The sequence below is a fragment of the Diceros bicornis genome, chromosome 18 (assembly GCF_020826845.1).
Source record: "Diceros bicornis minor isolate mBicDic1 chromosome 18, mDicBic1.mat.cur, whole genome shotgun sequence".
NCBI lineage: Eukaryota > Metazoa > Chordata > Mammalia > Perissodactyla > Rhinocerotidae > Diceros > Diceros bicornis.
This window is the reverse complement of record NC_080757.1, coordinates 61,905,620-61,925,069: the sequence shown is the minus strand read 5'-3', so window position 1 is coordinate 61,925,069 and position 19,450 is coordinate 61,905,620. Positions and strand designations below refer to the sequence as shown.

At 45.9% G+C, this 19,450-nt stretch overlaps 1 protein-coding gene across 3 annotated transcripts in view; it reads right to left on the bottom strand.

The window, feature by feature from the left end:
* The window catches only part of FOXK2 (forkhead box K2), an 84,693-nt gene extending 73,041 nt beyond the window's left edge, over positions 1 to 11,652 (bottom strand). For 2 of the 3 annotated variants that reach the window (XR_009222773.1, XM_058561969.1), the window contains exon 1: positions 11,159 to 11,649. Coding sequence is in view for 2 of the 3 variants with exons in the window: in XM_058561969.1 (XP_058417952.1) it covers positions 11,159 to 11,565 (407 nt within the window). In the remaining variant the exon portion in view is untranslated. Of the gene's footprint in view, positions 1 to 11,158 lie in introns of all 3 variants that reach the window. The other variant, XM_058561970.1, reaches the window with a different exon arrangement.
* Positions 11,653 to 19,450: the final 7,798 nt, after the last annotated feature.

Genomic DNA, 19,450 nt, shown 5'->3' with positions numbered 1-19,450 from the left:
CAGCAACTCTTTTGTGTCAAGCAAAGGCAAGCCACACAACAACCCCATGAAGTCAGTTCAGTAACCTCCATGTTTACAGAATAAGACCCTGAGTTTAAGAGATTAAATAGCGTGGTCACAGTGGGAGGGGGTCTCACCTCCCCTTGGCCCAGATGGTGCTACAACACTGTTCCAAGTAGCTTGACGAGCATACAGAGCCTGCATTCTCAGCCCACTCTCAACCTTTCCTATGTGGAGAGGTTTGTGAAGAGTAACACACAGAGAGGAATAACATGCAACCTCTTAAGTGAAGCCCCTGGAAAGGTGCCCTCCACAGAACAGAGAGGGGACCTAAGATTGACCCAGCACCTACTGGACACCAGGAGCTGAGAGACACTCAACAAGCATTCTCAGTTGAGCTCCACCTCAATCTACAGACAATGCAATGACTCATAAAGGCTTGGTCAGCCGTCCAAAGTTAATCAGCAGCCAACCCAGGATGCAGTTCAATGGCCTGAGGTGCCCCCCAACAACTATAACCAAGGCTTGGAGCACTACAGTTTTAACATATAATGGCATAAGTAAAGAAGCCATTCATTTAGCAAATAAAAGTGGTCAATTAATCACCATTGAAAAAAATACTAAAATCATTTTTTTTTTGATGCACATTATTAGGAAATTTTAATTCAACTACAGGAAATTCTGTTCACAAGTATCCAGGCTTCCCATGCTCCCTTCTCCATCTATCAGTCATCTTTAACTTTACAAAACATATAATACAAAAAAGGCCACTTAGGGGCCGGCCCCGTGGCTTAGCGGTTGGGTGCTCGCGCTCTGCTGCTGGTGGCCCGGGTTCGGATCCCGGGCGCGCACCAACGCACCGCTTCTCCAGCCATGCTGAGGCTGAGTCCCACATACAGCAACTAGAAGGATGTGCAGCTATGACATACAACTATCTACTGGAGCTTTGGGGGGAAAAATAAATAAATAAAAGTTTAAAAAAAAAAAAAAAGGCCACTTAGGATAGTCTACCATCAATATAAACAAGAAGAAAAGTGGGGGGAGTTGTAGAATCAAAGAGTGAATTTAATTTTATTTAAAACTGTTTTAAGGGGCCAGCCCCGTGGCGTAGCGGTTAAGTGCACACGCTCCGCTGTTGGCGGCCCGGGGTTCAGATCCCGGGCGCGCACTGAGGCACCACTTGTCAGGCCATGCTGTGGTGGCATCCCACATAATGTGGAGAAAGACAGGCACAGATGTTAGCCCAGGGCCAGTCTTCTTCAGCAAAAAAAGAGGAGCTTTTTTTGGACTGATCTTCCTCACAAAGAAAAAAAAAAAAGAATTAAAACTGTTTCCTTGGGTGTAGTATCCACCAAATCCAAACCTTGAAGCCTAGGTAAACAAATTCACCAAGAGACATTTGAGTCCTATCAAGTAAGTACCTGGCACTACTCAAGGTCATCAAGGGGTCACGGGTCACAGTCCCACACAGTGTACAACTTGAGGATGAACCAGCCCAGCCCATGGAACTTAAGTGCCACAGTACAGGATATGAGTGGTGTTTCACTACACATATGGGCAAGTTCAGAGGGAGACTGGGCAAAGTGGGAACAGAAGACTCAATGAGGAACCAGAACGGACAGTTTACTCCATTTAAACCACATCTTCCTCCACCCAGCTCAAATGGCTATAAAACTGGTGCTCATAATCCTAATATCCTCCAACAGTCTAAAAATGGCAAAAATGTAATTTTTTTAAAACATCACCTATGCACTCAAAATGTTATTATATTTTGAAAAAGACCAGAAAAACACAACAGTAAGTCTCCAATTTTCTTGTTTAGGGTTTTCTATATCCCATCTGTTCAAGTCAGAGTCAAAAGATGAGTTTCATACAGCCAATTATTAGTGACTAAATACAATGAGAAAACAGCATCTGGCAGCAGTCTTTTACCATGTGGTTGTGGTGACACTAATGTCATATTCCCTCACATCACCAGTTCATTTTCCAGGGAAACCAAAACCACAAAAAACAGGAACAACTCTACTAGAACAACTCAATGTCTTTCTTCCCAATAACCATAAATGTTTTCAGAGTAATTTTATCAACTACTAAAGCCAATGGATATGCCCGAGAGCACACATTCCAAGGGGGAGATAGTTAGGCTACTCCTTAAAGTACTGACACTGACCTTATAAAACCAAGGAAGATTTAGGATCGTGTTCTGCGAGTGTCCTCCCAAAGCTGCAAAGGGAGTGATTCCACACCAGGCCTCTCCACCTCAGGCTTTGTTTTAGAAAGCCACCTGCCACTGAATTTGAAACAAACACTTTGGTAGTTTGAAGATTTTAAGCAGGTACCATTTGTAAAGTTATTAAAATTCATCACTGATCGGACTAAGAATTATATCCAACTGTTATCAACTGCTAGATTACTGTGCTCCAGGGGGTCTCCACTTCCCCACTATTGACATTTGGGGCTGGATCATTCTCTGTTGTGGGGGGGACTGTCCTGTGCATTGTAGGACTTTCAGCAGCATCCCTGGACCCAGCCCACCAGATGCCAGTAGCACCCTCCTCCTAGTTGTGCCAACCTAACATGTCTCCAGATACAGCCAAATGTCCCGGGGAGGGAGAGGGTGCCCAGGTGAGAACCACAGTTGTACTCTGATACCTTTCACTGGATAAGACACACAAGCATTCTGTCCCAAATGACAAACTGCAGCAAAAGCCAAGTAGTTTCTAAAATCCCTATGGAATTCTCAGCAGAGCACCCTCCCTATTCCTATCAAAGCAGCTGAGATACACAAGACCAAACATACACTCTAGAAACTGACCAGTGCTAAGAGAGGCAACTTTTTTTTTGTTTGCTTGTTTTGTTTTTGTTTTTGTGAGGAAGATCAGCCCTGAGCTAACATCCATGCCAATCCTACTCTTTTATTTTTTTGCTGAGGAAGACTGGCCCTGAGATAACATCCATGCCAATCTTCCCCCACTTTATGTGGGAAGCTGCCACAGCATGGCCTGACAAGCAGTGCGTCGGTGCACGCCTGGGATCTGAACACGGGCTGCCAGCAGTGGAGCACGCGCACTTAACTGCTACACCACGGGGCCAGCTCCAAGCAGCAGCTTTCTAAAAGGTGCTTCCTAATCTCCCCTCGCGGCCGCTTCCTGGGACAGCGGTAACACCTCGTCATGGCACTCAAACTGCTTCAAATCATAGAAACGGTAATGTGTGCCTTAATTGTGCCCTGGTATGTTGTGTTTCATTAGCAAATTCAAAAAAATCCTCATTGAAAACTGGGATGAGAAGTGTGGGAGCTAATTTACTATATTATCATTACTTAAGATATGGTAAACTGCTCCAAAACCCAAACATAAAAGAAAACATGAGTTCCACAAAAACGTTAAACAGATAAGAATACTACCCAAAATGATAATTGCTTTCATTAAAAGCTTCCTTATTTTAGAAACCCTCTTTTCTTCATTTTCCAAAAATAACATTCTCCTCAGCAAAGCAAGAACTGTTGCATCTTCATAATGGAAAAATCTGCTCTGTTACTATAATAGCCTCATCTTCTGGAATATTTCCACCAATTATGCATTAAGCTATGCTGTGCTTCTGCAACTGTAGACCTGCTCTTAAATGGGGGAACTGTAAACAGAAGAGCCATGTCTGACTAGAATCCCACCACTAGGTGATCAGCACTTGAGAATGTTCACATAACAGTAACATCCTAAATCAGCAGTCAATGGGTACACATATTTTGGATATGTACCAAGTGATGATGGCTCTGTGCCATTTCCAGGGGGTACAAACAAGTACAGGACCTGGTCCCCACCCTGGAACACTGGTGGGGGAGAAAGTGGAGCAACAAGACGAGTTACAGCACAAGAGGATGAGGAGGAAACATTGTGCCTCCCAGAGCCTGACAGAGGAAGGGGCTGCTGACAGGCTAGTCCCGAGAACAGGCTCCATGATCTACCGCTCCTAGGGGGTCCCAAGCACCTGTGCCCGCCTGGAAAGCATCCAGGTGACATTCAAGGCCTGCAGGGAAGCCCAGCTTCAGGACTTCACTGCCTCCCAGAAAGAGACCAAGGCCCATGTTTCAAAAGTATATGTGGTTCGTTATACTTCAATAAAAAAGCAGTTTAAAAAGAAGAACAGTACAAGCATAGCTTTTTTTACTGTGCTTCACAAATATTGTGTTTTTTTAACAAATTGAAGGTTTGTGGCAACCCTGTGTCAAGCAGGTCTATCAGTCCTAAAATGGACAAGTTTGAGGGGTGCAAGACCAGTGGAGGAAGTAACTGCAGATACGGTGGAAATACTAAGAGAACTAGAATTAGAAGTAGAGCCTGAAGATGTGACTGAATGGCTACAATTTCATGATACAACTTGAACAGATGAGGAGTTGCTTCTTATGGAAAGTGGTTTCTTGAGATGAAATCTACTCCTGGTAAAGATACTGTGAAGACTGTTGAAATAACAACAAAGGATTTAGAATATTACATAAAATTAGTTGATAAAGCAGTAGCAGGGTTTGAGAGGACTGACTCCAATTTTGAAAGAAGTTCGACTGTGGGTAAAATGCTATCAAACAGCATCACAGGCTACAGAGAAATTGTTCGTGAAAGGAAGTCAACCTATGTGACAAACTTCATTATTGTCTTATTTTAAGAAATTGCTAGAGCCATCCCAGCCTTCATCAACCACCACCCTGAGTAGTCTGCAGGCATCAACATCGAGGCAGGACCCTCCACCAGCAAAAAGATTAGGACTTGCTGAAGGCTCAGATGATGGTTAGCATTTTTTAGCAAAAAAGTATTTTTATTTTATTATTATTTTTTTAAAGATTTTATTTATTCCCCCCCCCAAAGCCCCAGTAGATAGTTGTATGTCATAGCTGCACATCCTTCTAGTTGCTGTATGTGGGACTCGGCCTCAGCATGGCCGGAGAAGCGGTGCCTCGGTGCATGCCCGGGATCCGAACCCGGGCCACCAGTAGCGGAGCGCGCACACTTAACCGCCAAGCCACGGGGCCGGCCCAAAAAAGTATTTTTTAATTAAGGTACGTACATTTTTTTATAGACATAATGCTATATTGCACACCTAATAGATGACAGTATAAGCATAACTTTTACATTCACTGGGAAACCAAAAAATTCATGTGACTTGCTTTACTGTGATATTCATTTTATTGCAGTGGTCTGGAATTGAACCCACAATATCTCTGAAGTACGCCTGTATATTATCAACTGCCAAATTCTCCAATTAGACAGAGAAGCTATCCTTAACTTCCAAAACAATAGTCTGGTTGACAGCATTAATGAACAAGTATCCTTTAAATCAGACCACAAACAGAATGTGACTTTTAACCAGTTCTCTTTCCTGACTGTGCACTCAAGGCAAAGGCACTTTTCCTTTTCCCCTGAAACACGGACGGTCTGTGGCAAAGCTGCCACGTCAGAACGGAGCAGGAGCAGAACCAGAACGGAGGCTTCAGGAGGGAGGGTACCCCTAGACGGACCTCTCCCAGCCCCACCTGCTGAACAACATGGACCCATCCCACGGCCTGTCTTTATCCTCAGGTCCTTGCGCAGAGGAAGCAACTTCTCACGGCTGAAGGAACTTCAAACATCACTCACTACGCCAAGAGGCCCTTGATCAACTTATTGCATGCATGTGCGTGGACCTATGAGCAAGTTGAAGAGTGCTGGCCCTCGGGAACATTTCCACCCTCATGTCACACCTTCTGTCACATTAGATCCTCATGGGCCCCTCTACACCAGGACACTGTGATGGACAGAACACATGCAGCCCCTGACGTCTAGCAGGGGCACAGGCATGGTGCTGTGTCACACGATGTCAGACAGTTATTATCCCCGTGTTACAAACAAGGGAACTAAAACTCAGACAGGTTAAGTGGCAGAGCTAGAATCTGGCCTCAGTCTGTCCAGCTCCAGAGCCCCTCCTCGCCATCTCCTGATACAGTTAGTTGGCACACAAATGGCCGCTGCAGGTGACAGGTCCTGTCACATAGGCTTCTTTCTCAAAATGTGTTAAAATTCAAATTATTTTAAATCTAAACCATCTTAAACTACTCATTAAATAAACATTAAAATGAACAAACTGAGTTTTACCACTGCAAGAACTACTAAACCCTAGGTGAAGTAGACGTCAGCTGGTTGTTGGGTTATTTTTAACTTGGTAAAGTAACGATTATGGTAAAACAGCTGCCCTGTGTTCCCAATGTCTACAAATCAGTGATAAAAATGTATCTCAATCTGCCAAATGAATGCATATTGTAGCTTTTAAAGAAAAATACACTGTGGACAATAAAAGCTATTAATTTGGGGCCGCCCTGTGGTGTATCAGTTAAGTGCGCGCTCTGCTACTGGCTGACGGGGTTCAGATCCCAGGCGCGCACCAATGCACGGCTTTTCAGGCCATGCTGTGGCGGCGTCCCATACAAAGTAGAGGAAGATGGGCACAGGTGTTAGCCCAGGGCCAGTCTTCCTCAGCAAAAAGAGGAGGACTGGCATGGATGTTAGCTCAGAGCTGATTTTCCTCACCAAAGGAAAAAAAAAAAAAGCTGTTAATTTGTACACTGAGCATTTTTCAAAGTGCAAAGCACTTCCACCCCTCTGCTATGGATCTGTCATTACACATCCCCCACTCCTGGGTCCCTGGAATCCAGCCATCCTGGACCCTGGCTCTCAGCTCTGCCTACAAGTTGGTCAGAGTCTCAGGTCATAAAATGAAGGCGTTTCAGCCAACTCCGCAGCCCAGGAACAAGAAAACATGCCAGACTTCACTAGTGGCTCTGCTCAGGTCTTCAGACACTTCTGTTTTATCTTCTCCTACTGGGAACTCTCTCCTCTTTCACACCTCGTCTGTGGCTGCTCTTCGGGCCACTGGGCCTCGGCTGCATCTCTCAGTGGTTCCTTCAGCCACTTCATCCTGGTGATCCACAGGGTGTCCACTCCTCCTAAACCTGATCTCACCTCCGTCCTCCTTACAATACCCACCCACCCCCACCCCACAAACCTTCTTACAGCCCCATTCCCTCCTTGCTCTCCAGCCCCATACCCGGCCTCCTTCCTCATCCTCCAAATCATCCTGATCACTGCCCATGGCTCCCCATGGAACATGACACTGCAAGCAGCCATCTCCTCTTGTGGCACTCTCCTTCTCATTTCTCTCTTTATGGTACTGCTATTCTCTGGGAACCTCAGTTCTGCCCCAACCCCATTTCTGAGCAAGACCAAGTCACTGTGAGCTCCTTCAGTTCTTTTCTTGGAGTCTCCACAAGGAAAGCTCCAGAAGCCACTGTCTGCTTGCCGCTCTCCAGTCACCTTAGAGGATGCTATGTTTGATTTAATGAGAAAGTCTTCAAACGTGTCATTACCCAATTTAACCTGCAAGTTAAAATATGCCACATAAGAAAGGAGGTGTTGCTGTATCACTAACTGAAAGGCAGATAATTTAGCATAGGAACAGGGTCACTTTTCTAAATAAACACAATTGCAGTTTTGTATGTTAAATAGTTTTGGGCAATAGTAAATTCAACTTGTTCCATTTATGTTTGGGTATTAGATATTCTAGGATCTTATTGATCAAATCATGTCAAATTCACTTGACATTTCAAAGTAGAAACAACTGTTAAAGAATTGCTTATTTTTATTTATAAATTATACTTAGTTTGCTACCACGGCAACCAGAGAAACAATAAATCCAGACATTCCTGCCCAACAGATCTTCCTAAAACACTTTACTGCTCACTCAGGCACCAGACCAGGTCCTTAGACAAATGAGGACCTGGTCTTCAAAGTGGACATTCCTCATTCTGTCACTGACCACTGTGCAAATGCTCCCCCACCAGGCCTAAACCTCATGCTCTACAACCCACCCCAAGGTCCCTTCCAGCCTGAATTTCACCTTCTACAACGCCAGGCTGCTGGCCCAACCACACCCAAGGCTACCTCCACCTGCCCACTTCCAGGAGCCCCGCCGAGGTGGCCCAGGGCTCCACCACGGAGCCCACCCCACAGACACCACCCCCCTCCCCCGGCCCCAGTCCCAATAACACCTGCGCCTCCAGAGAGTGAGACGTTCCTGGAGAGGAAAAAGTTGCATTTCTGTACACACAGCCCTGCATACTTGGCCGAAAATCAAGGATTTGTGGAAATCACTTGTATTGTGGAAAACCACATGCCCTAGCACTCTTGTGCATACTCAGCAACCCCCTACACACCAGTCCACACTGGGTATGGGGCTCACCAACCACCGTGGAAAAGGCACTTGTATTCAGATCTTACCCAAACCATTTACAATACTCACGACAGCCAACATACAGGATTACAGTCCTCATCTTTCTCTATTCCCCCCAAATTAATACATTATTTAGTATTTTAATAAAATGACAAACCACACCTTAAGCCTAAACTATTTACGTACTCTTCCAAATTCTCTGTATGTAAACTTTTTTTTTAATTTTATTTATTTATTTATTTTTCCCCCAAAGCCCCAGTAGATAGTTGTATGCCATAGCTGCACATCCTTCTAGTTGCTGTATGTGGGACGCGGCCTTAGCATGGCCGGAGAAGCGGTGCGTCGGTGCGCACCCGGGCCGCCAGCAGCGGAGCGCGCGCACTTAACTGCTAAGCCACGGGGCCGGCCCATGTATGTAAACTTTTAATACTAACTACAAAATGTAAATTCATTTTTTTTTTTTTAACTGAGGACGATTCGCCCTGAGCTAACATCTGTGCCAATCTTCCTCTATTTTGTATGTGTGTTGCCACCACAGCATAGCCGACGAGTGGTGTAGGTCTGTGCCTGGGAACGGAACCTGGGCCGTAGAAGCAGAGTGCACCAAACTTAACAACTAGGCCACAGGGCTGGCCCCCTGTAAATTCATTTTAAAGTTGGAATTGGAATAAAATCATTCTCATTCAAATTAGAGACCAACCATGGGTTGTCATATTTTTTTGACTCTACAGTGATTTTCAATTCAGTAGGTAAATCTGAAACAAGCAATATTTCAACCTCTGCATAATTGCTCTAAATTACATGTACTTTTAAACTGATACAACTTGATTTTTAACTTAAAAAGAACTCACAACATAAAAAAACTGAGTTTAATTTGAAGAAAAAGATTTCTAAAACAATGTCTACATTTAGCTCTACACAGTTTATTCCGTTAACCCGTTACCACCCTATGCCAAATATTTGGAAAGGATGCCTTGCAAAAAAAAGGAGGTGCTACAAAGTCCTACTGGTTACCCACTTGCTTCACCCTGTCAAAATGCCAAAATCCCTTCTGTGAAAAAAGCCACATCCCTCTGCCAGTTCAGACAGAAGTTCCCAGGCCCATAAGAAGTCCAGAGCTCATGGCAGCCTTGGGGGCCCTGGGACTCTTCCCTGTGCACAAGCTAGAGGTGAAGGTCAGACGCCCAGCCTCCACCCCACCGCCTTTCTTACTCATCTCTTCCACAAGGGTCACTCTACCCCACAAAAAGTCTGAACTCTGCTCCCTCCTGAAAGGTCAACTTATTTCCATGTTTAACACCTCAACACAAATGATTTTGGCTGAATGGTAATAAGAGAATTTTCTTTAAAAACTCCAAAATCCTCAGAATAAAGATATAATATCCTTTGTTGGGGATATTATAAGTAATAAACAACAAGCCACCAGGTTAAAACACAATTTTTAGGATTCTACCATCAATTTTATGTAGTCTACAATATACATACACATAAATAACGTTTTGGTTTGAAAATAACATTCTTTGACATGCTCCCATCAAGGCTGAAGGAACTAGCTGGTGCAGCTTTGCAGCTATCTAGGCAACAGCACAGCACACAGGGACAACAATCAAGGAATTAAGAAAACCAACAGCTCTTAGCATCTCCAACAACCAAAAGCAGTTAAAAATCCCAGATTGTGGACAAAGGCTCTACTTTGGTCTAGAAATGGTCCAGCAATGGTCTAGAAAGGAGCCTCTGAGGAATAATTAGCATTTCCTAGGGAGCAAGTTTGTTTTTCAAGCCAATTAAATGATGATAACTCCATAAAACCATAGAACCAAGTTGAACTGTTTCGTAGCAGAATTGACAGTTCCCCATAAAGCTCACTTAATTAACACTCTATAAGACCTTATAGTAATTTCTAAATAATCAACTGACTTTTAAAAAAAGTTACAAGTATCCAGTTTTCCCAAAATTTTAAGTTTCAGAGCACAGATTTAAAAATTCATCACGCTTGAAGAGTTTTCAACTTTTAGGCTACCGAAAACACAATGAGGAAAAACTCCTTGTAGCTTAAAAAATGCACTCTTGAAATAATTCACTATTGAAACGTGTACAACAAAAAGGAAGTAACAGACATCCCATCATCAGATTTTAGTTTTGAATAGTTCCAATCAGAGTTTGACATTTCTGTTCAATACTACCTACATACTAGTTATGAAGATTATATGCAAACTCCCAAAACGCACAGAAAACCTGGGCCCAAGTGCACAGCTGCCTAAGCCTCTAGCTTTGGGAATGTGAGAGTTGGGGGGTCACAGACAGGGATCCTGGCGGTAGGTCAAGTGGATGAGGCCTGGAGACCGGGGTCAGTGAATTGGGATCTGGCCAGGACGATGGGTCAGGGTCGGGTCGGAGGAACGAGGCCAGGAGTGGGAAGGATGGACAAGACCAGGGTTCAAAGTCCGGCTGGGGTACCGAACCTGCGTCCTGATCTGTGTCCTACTTGTGGGCAAGACCAAAACTGGGAGTCACGGGTCGGGGGCTGGGTTCTGGTTGAGGGTCAGAGATCACGGCGAGGGCCTGAGCGTTCGTGGATGGGGGGTCTGGCTCCTGGCAGCAGATCAGGGGGTGGTGGTCAGCATCTGGATCTGATTCCTGGTAGCCGGCCCCGGCCCTGGTCCTCCGGGTCGTGGGTCGAGATCGGGTCCGGGATGAGGGTTGGGATCAGGGTCTGGGTAGGTCGGAGGTAGTGAGTCAGGGTCTGAGCCTCGGTTCTGGTTAGGGGTCGTGGTCCTGATCCTAATCTGGGGTCGGGGTCGCGGTCGGGGGTCTGGGTCCGGGTTCCGGGCGCGGGTCAGTGTTGGGATCGGGGTTCTGGTCCCGCCGGCCAGGCCGCAGCCCCCGCCCGCCCGGCCCCACTCACACGCGCGGCAGCTGCAGCGGAGGCGCCCCGCGCCTCTGGAACACGCCGTCCACGAACACCCCGTTCTTGCCGAGGCAGCGCAGGTAGAAGTCGCCGCCGGCGTCGGGCCCGGGCTGCGCCGACTCGGGGGCCACCCCACCATGGCCGCCGCCCGGGGGCGTGAAGATCTCGAGGTGGCGCCGCGAGATGAAGCTCGAGTGGCCCATGCTTACGTCCACCGAGCCCTGCGACGAGTTGCGCCCGATTGTCACCGAGCGCTTCTTCATCAAGTACTCGAACTCGCGGCCCTCGAGGCGCGCCACGGCCCAGCCACCCGCCGGGGACCCACCGCCCGCGCCCCCACCGCCCCCAGCCCCGCCGCCCGCGGGAGGCCCGCCCGCGCCTGGGAGCGCCGCGGCCGCCGCCATGGGCCTGCGAGGCCCGGCCGCCTTCCGCCGCCGCCACGGAGCTGAGGGCCGAGCGAGGCCGCCGGCCGGCGAGCGACGAACGGCGGCGAGGGGCGGGACACCCGCGGCGCGGCGCGAGCCGGCGCCGGGCCGCTGACGGACGGCCGCGCCCGCCAATGGGGGCGGCGCACGGCAGTGGGGCTACCGGCGGAGACCAATGGTGAGGCGCGCCGGCCCAGGGCCGCACATCCGGCCGCGCCGCCCAGCGCAGGCGCGGCTCCGTGCAGCCCGTAAAACCCGGAACGGAGCGCGCGAGCCGCCGAGCCGAGCGGGGCGGGTTGGGGGCGCCGCGACCTCGGTTACCGCGGGGCGGCTGGGCCGGCGGGTGGGACGGGCACGCAGATCCCGCACAGCCTCGGACAGAGCTGGACCTGCCCCTGTTACTCGTAGATAGTGTCTCCGATTCCTCAGCCAACAGCCGCACGCTGTGCGCGCCGCACCTCAGCTAAGCCATTGGGAGACCCCGAGTCAGGGTGTCGGTGATCCCGGAGCCTGACTATCGCGAGAGCGCGCGGCCTCCCTGGACGCGCACGCGCGTGGTGGGCCGGAGTTGGGAGAGGGAGGCAGCGGGGAAGGGAGGAGGGGGGACGGACCTAGGGGAGAGGAGGGGAGGGTGTTCGGGCCTGGCGGTCACTAGGGAAGCACGGAGGCAGAGAGCATGTGCGGCTGAAGCGCCGGAGGAGTGGAGCCCTGTGTGGACGTGGGAGGAGGCCGGACAAACGGAGCGCAGGCGGGAGCCACGTGGGTTCGCCCGTGCGGCCTGTACTCGTTGTCTGTGTGAAAACCACTCTAAAGAAGTGGAAATTAATGTGTCCCTCTGAATGTACATTTACATGTTTTATTTGCCATAGACGTGTTTGCAATTACATTACAAATTCCTAAGGTTCAAACTGCTTTGAACCGTAAGTTTGGCAGCATGTCCTAGACAGAAAAAAAAGTCTCATTAAATAGTCATTTATATATTGGAGAGATTTGAGGTGGTGTTGACACAGGTATGGAAATGGTAAGTGGGGAAACCTCTCATTAAAAAACAAAACAATCGATCTAGGGCCAGCCCCCATGGCCTAGTGGTTGAGCGCAGTGTGCTCCGCTTCCGCCGCCCAGGGTTCAGTTCCCAGCGTAGACTTGCACCGCTAGTCTCTCGGTGGCCATGCGGTGGTGGCGGCACCCATACCAAAAAAGAAAAAAAAGAGGAAGATTGGCAGCAGATATTAGCTCAAGGCGAATCTTCCTCAGCAAAAAAAATAAACCCACAGTCAATTGAAAGAAAGAGCCGATGGTCAAGTACAACCGATGTTTCCAAATCAGTGTTGACAAAGTGACTGTGAAGTGTGTTGCCCCGAGCGCCTGTGTCCTGGTGCTCTGTGCCCTGGCTTTGCGCTTAGCACACACAATCCAGGACATCCACAAGTCTACCTGGCTTTCAGAAGCTTCCTTGTGATAATGTTGTTGATGGTGTTCCAAGTATGTGCTGTATGCTGTTAACAAACGTATACAAGGCTACTGGGAAGGTTCACTTACTTTTCACCAACACCGAGTGTCCACCATGTGTGGGGAACTCAGGCCTGCAGACAGAAAGAGGATGAGCTTGTAGCATCACACTGATGTGTCTCAATTGTGTCCCTACTATGTAGACACAGGCACCTTGATAAAAAGATGGGCAATGCCAGGCCCTGTGCAAGTAGAAATGGTAAGGACCACACGGTTCTGAGAAGGAAAGAAGTCACTGAGTACTGGGACAGTCAGAAAAGACTCAAGAGCAGAGGCCAGGTTGCACTGGGCCTTCCGTCCATTCCAAGTGTTCAGTAGGCATTCATTGTATACCACACACAGGCTGGGGCTGGACAGACAGCAGTGAGCAAAATGAGCAGCCATGTCCCATCAGCTTGTGTGAAAGAAGGAGGACCAAAAGGAAGCCAACGTGCAAGACCCGTGTGACTGGGGAAAAGCAGCACCAGAAGATGCTCACGAGGTAGGCAGTGTCGCTGCTCTTTACATCAAGGAGTGAAGGCAGAGACGTAGAAGAGACACACCCAGACCTGGGTTTTACAAAGGATTGTTCTTTCATCCAGAAGATGTGTACTGAGTATCTAGCAGGTGCCAGAAACGGATGCAAGAAGAGAGCAGAGTGTGACCAACGGGTACCTGCCTTGTGGTGCTTATGGTCTGGCTGGAGGACCCACAGCACACATGTGAATCGGCACACAGCACAGCCAAAGAGCAGCACGTGCTGTAAAGCAGAGTGAGGGGACTGAGAGACAGGCAGGAAGGCCAGAGGGAGAGGAGACATCTGACCTGAAGCCTGAAGGACATGAGCCAGAGGCGACAGTGACCTCTAGGCAAAGAGCAAGGACAACGGCCCTGAGGCAGAAGCACGTTTGGTGTGTCAGAGCCATGAGAATGCCCATGAATGATGGGAGGAGAAGCAGCCAGGGAGTGTTTCAGAGGGCTTGCTATGCTACTGGGCTCCGCATTAAGTAAAATGGTAAAATGGGAAACCACTGGGCATTTCAAGCACAGAGTAACATGATCCGATTTAACTTTTAAAAAGATCAACCCCTGGGCTGGCCCTGTGGCTTAGCGGTTAAGTGTGCGCGCTCCACTACTGGCGGCCCGGTCCGGATCCCGGGCGTGCACCGCTGCACCGCTTCTCTAGCCACGCTGAAGCCTTGTTCCCCGTACAGCAACTAGAAGGATGTGCAACTATGACATACAACTATCTACTGGGGCTTTGGGGAAAAAAAAGGAGGAGGATTGGCAATAGATGTTAGCTCAGGGCCGGTCTTCCTCAGCAAAAAGAGGAGGATTAGCATGGATCTTAGCTCAGGGCTGATCTTCCTCACAAAATAAATAAATAAAGAGGTCAACCTGTTTGCTGTGTGGGACAAAATGGAGAACAGAGATGCCCATTTGTGTCTCATGTAATGACTCAGGCTGCAGAAAAGGGTAGCTGGATGCACTGTCCTCAAAGCTTTTTACATATGTACCCAATAAACTAATTTTGTGAAAACTTGTAAGCCCTCACCTCTAAGATAATAGCCAAATTTTCCATCATGTTTAAATAAGTGCAATGTATGTAACTTCCCAAATACTATAAATATTGACTTAAAGTCATGACATCATTCCTTAAATGTATCAAATGGACCCTTAATGCCATTGTGATTTGAAACCCACTATCATATGTTTTATAAACAAACAATCTCGAGGTTGACAGTCAAGAGTTTTATTAAATCCTTTTCTCCTAAACTCATTTCCATTCAAATTCCCCCTCAAATTTTATTCTGAATACAATAAGTGTTTATGCTTAAACATAACTTATTGATGACTATTTTTTGTGTGTGTGTGAGGAAGATCAGCCCTGTGCTAACATCTGCCAATCCTCCTCTTTTTTTGCTGAGGAAGACTGGCCCTGGGCTAACATCTGTGCCTCATCTTCCTCCACTTTATATGGGACGCTGCCACAGCATGACTTGCCAAGTGGTGTGTCGGTGTGCGCTCGGGATCTGAACTGGCGAACTCGGCCGCCACAGTGGAATGCGTGCACTTAACTGCTTGCGCCACCGGGCTGGCCCCTGATGACTATTTTTTATCCCTGGAAAGAGAGAGACATACATATATACATACATATATCTAATTTGCAATTTCCTGTGAACATAAGTCTCATGTTAATGTTTTTCCTGGATTAAATTAGTATTACAACTATTATTAACACATAATTGATCAAAGCAGTATAAATATATGCAAGTTTTGATTAAGACTAAAATGTTGAGTTATATTGGATATCTATCTCTAAATAATATGTCTGGGGCTCTTTTTCCCCTGACAATTAGTTCATATATCCACTGATGAGAATTACTAGAATGAAGCAGGGTACAGAATCAGTTGTTATCCCTATTTTTTCATAAATGTATACACATAAATAAACAGAACTAGAGGAAGTTTTATTGTAGCAACCTAACTGTTCTTTGAACCTCTTCTGACTGCAGGTGTTATATGAGAGCTGGACACAGATTGCAGAGGCCTCAAAGGACAGGGAGGTGCTGGAGCAGAGGGAGGAGATCTTGGTGCAGCCCAAGCAATCAGTTGAGACTCCAGAAAGGCCACACCCTAGGAGTAAGGGCTGCACACCAGGGGTAGAGGGAAAACTAAAGTACCTAAAATGAAGAACTCATTGAATTTGCTGAGCACCAGACTGGACACAGCTGAAGAGAGGATTTTTCAACTCAAAGTCACATTGATAGAAATTGTCTGAATCAAAACACAGAGAAAAAAATGAAAATGAGAAAAAAGATAACAGAAAAGAATATTAGAAACCTGTGGGACAAGATCAAATAGTCTAACGTACATAAAGCTGGATTCCCAAAAGGAAAAGAAAATGGAGAAGAAATATTGAAAGAGAGAAGGTATAAGAATTTTACAAATTGGTGAAAATACACCAACCCACAGATCCAAAAAGTTTAGCAAATCCAAAGAGGACAAATTCAAAGAAAAACACTTGGAGGCATATCATAGTCCAATTGCTGAAAACCAAAGATACAGATAAAAGTCCTAAAAGGAGGCAAAAAAAAAAAAAAAAAGATACATTACATTCAGGGAAACTTGAGTAAGAACGACAGCTGACTTCTTGTCAAAAGCAATGGAAGCGAGAAGACAAAGAAATGACATCTATAAAATGCGGAAAGTAAAACAAAAGTCATTGAGACCAGAAGTCAATACCTAACAAAAATGTCCTTCAAAAAGTCAGGGTAATGAAAGACATTTTCAGGCAAATAAAAGCTGAAAAATCTTGTCACCAGAAGACTTGACCTTCCAAAAAATACTACACGAAGTTCTTCAGGCCAGAGGAAAATGGTCTCAACTGGAGTCCCAGATCTGCACCAAGGAGTGAAGAATACCTGAAAAGATGGCTGTGGGGTAACTGTGAAAAACATTTATATAATTTCCTGAAAAGATTATTGAATGAATGCTTGAAGCAAATTTTAAAATAACGTGTTGTCAGTTTTAGAGCAGTGCTCTCCAATACAATTTCCTGCGGTAATGGAAATGTTCTCTTATAGTGTCTGTCGAATACAGAAGGCACCACCCTCATGATGCTCTTCTGCACTTCAAATGTGGCTAGTGCAGCTGAAGAGCTGAATTTTAATATTGTAATTAACTTAACTTTATATTTAAATAGCTGTGTGTGGCTAATGGCTACCAAATTGGATAGTGCAACCTGTAGAAATAAAAAACATAACAAGAAGAGAGCAGAGTAGGAGGGGAGTCAATGTTATTTCACTGTTTTAAGGTTCTTACATGGTTGATGAAGTTATACAATATTATTTCAAAGTGGACTTTGTGAATAAGTGAAGGGTATATACTATAATTTCTAGACCAACCACTAAAATAAATAAGTATAAATATACGTTATATATTATGTTATATATATATCAAAAAATACAATAGAGGAGATAAAATGGAATTTTTAAAATATGTGAATAACCCAATAGAAGGCAAGAAAGAAGGAATAAAGCAGATGGAACAAATATAGAACATCAAGGTGGTGGCTTTAAACACAACTATGAGGACAGCCCTGGTGGCCTAGTGGTTTAAGTTTGGTGCGCTCTGCTTCAGCACACCAGGTTCAGTTCCTGGGCGTGGACCCATGCCACTCGTCTGTCAGTGGCCATGCTGTGGCGGTGGCTCACATTAAAAAAAAAAAAAAAAAAAAAAAAAAAAGAGGAAGAATGGCAACAGATGTTAGTTCAGGGCGAATCTTCCTCAGCAAAAAATTAAAAAATATATATACGAACTATGTCAATCATTACATTAAATGTAAATGTATAGAACACTACAATTAGAAGTCAGAGACTTTAGGCTGAGTGAGAAAAAAAAACACCTACCTCTGAGTTTACAAAACACACTTTACATCTAAAGACCAAGACAAGCTGAAAGTAGAAGGATAGAAAAAGAGATGTCATCCAAATACGAATCATAAGAAAGCTGGCTACATTAACATCAGGCAAGGAGATCTCAAGTTAAGGACCATCGCAAGAGGAGCAATCCATAATAGTACAAGGGGTCAGCTCATCAAAATGCAAGAATCCTAAGTGTATGTAATAAAGTAACTTCCAAGTGTTTGAAGCAAAATTTGACAGAACTAAAAGGAGAAATAAAAGAACGCACAAATACAGTGCAAGATTTTAACACTACACTATGTAATTAACAGAACAAGCAGAAAAAAGTCAGTAAGGCTCCAGATTTCAACAGTGTTACTAACTCACTCAGCCAGTTATACTCTATATAAATGGTCACCTGCTCTCCTCGTTACAACTCTACAGCAGTCCAGCCACATCGTGTGTTGGCAGAATAGGAAGGAAGAAGGAACTGAGGAGGAGTCTCAGGTTTCCACCTTGGTCTTTCCACTAATTACTGGGGGTGTGGCCTGAGGTCCCATCGTCTGGTCTGCACCTCAGTTTTCTCACCGGCAAGATGGGCCCCAGCACTTGCTACTCTCAGAAGGCCCTTCCAGCTCCAATCCTCCATTCTGAGGAGGCTCTGGGGGCTACCCCAGGATGCTACCCCACTTGAAAACACTGTTTCTAGAAGAAAAGATTCAAACAAGGCCTGACATCTTCAGTGTGTGGAAATTAAAAAAAGAAACCTTAACTAAATTAGAGTCGGAGAGGCCTGTAGGGGGAGCTCTCATGCCCTGTCACACGTCCTCAATTACACCAAATAGAGAAATGCACTTGCTTCTTGGACAGGAAGTACAACGACTTTACCACTGAGGGAAGATTTCTCTCCCTACCCAGCAACAGCCCAGCCAATGAGAAACCCCACAGCCCAGCCAATGAGAAATGCCACAGCTCAGCCAATGAGAAATGCCACAGCTCAGCCAATGAGAAGCTAGTGTCTCCCTCAACTGATACTTTCCCCCAATGGACTTTCCTTTAGAACAGCCCCTCCCTACTCCCCCTTTTCTCTATAAAAGCAGCTCCCTTCCTTTGTTCTCCAGATTTGCCTGTGGTTCCCCATAGCATGGACATCCTGAAATGCAATTCTTTTGGCTATTCCTGAATAAACTCATTTTGAGATAAAACAACAGGCAAATTTGCTTTTTAAGTTAAGTGTTTAAGTCAGAGCTGTCCTAATTGGGGAAAGTGTTAACAGACTTGTTTGTTATTCAGTTAACAGATACTTGTGCGGCATTCTTTGCAAGCTACTGATTTAAGGACTTTCTTGGTATTGACTCAGGCTGTCCTCATGATACACCTCTAGCTGATAGATGCTCTGATTGCCCACAGTGGGAGGCACAGAGAGATTAACTAACTTGCCCGCATCAGTACAGCCAGTACTGCTCTTCACCACTTCACTAGGAGAGGCAAAAATAAGGCTTCCTTCAACGCAAGTGCCCATTGACTGATATTGGACAAAGAAGATGTGGTACATACATACAATGGAATACTAATCAACCATAAAAAACGACAAAATCGTCCCATTTGCAACAACATGGATGGACCTGGAGGGTATGATGTTAAGCAAAATAAGCCAGACAGAGAAAGACAAAGACAGTATGATTTCACTCATATGTGGAAGGTAAACTAACACACGTACAGAGAGAAGAGTTTAGTGGTTACCAGAGGGGACGTGGGTTGGGGGGTGGGCACAAGGGGTGAAGGAGCACATTTATATAGTGACTGACAAATAATAATGTACAACTGAAATTTCACAATGTTATAAACTAGTATGACGTCAATAAAAAAAATAAGGCTTCCTCTGAGTGCCACTCACAATAAAAGGGGTGCTTATTATTGTTATAATAATCATGAATTTTGATACTCTTTAAGAAACAAAAATTCAGAGT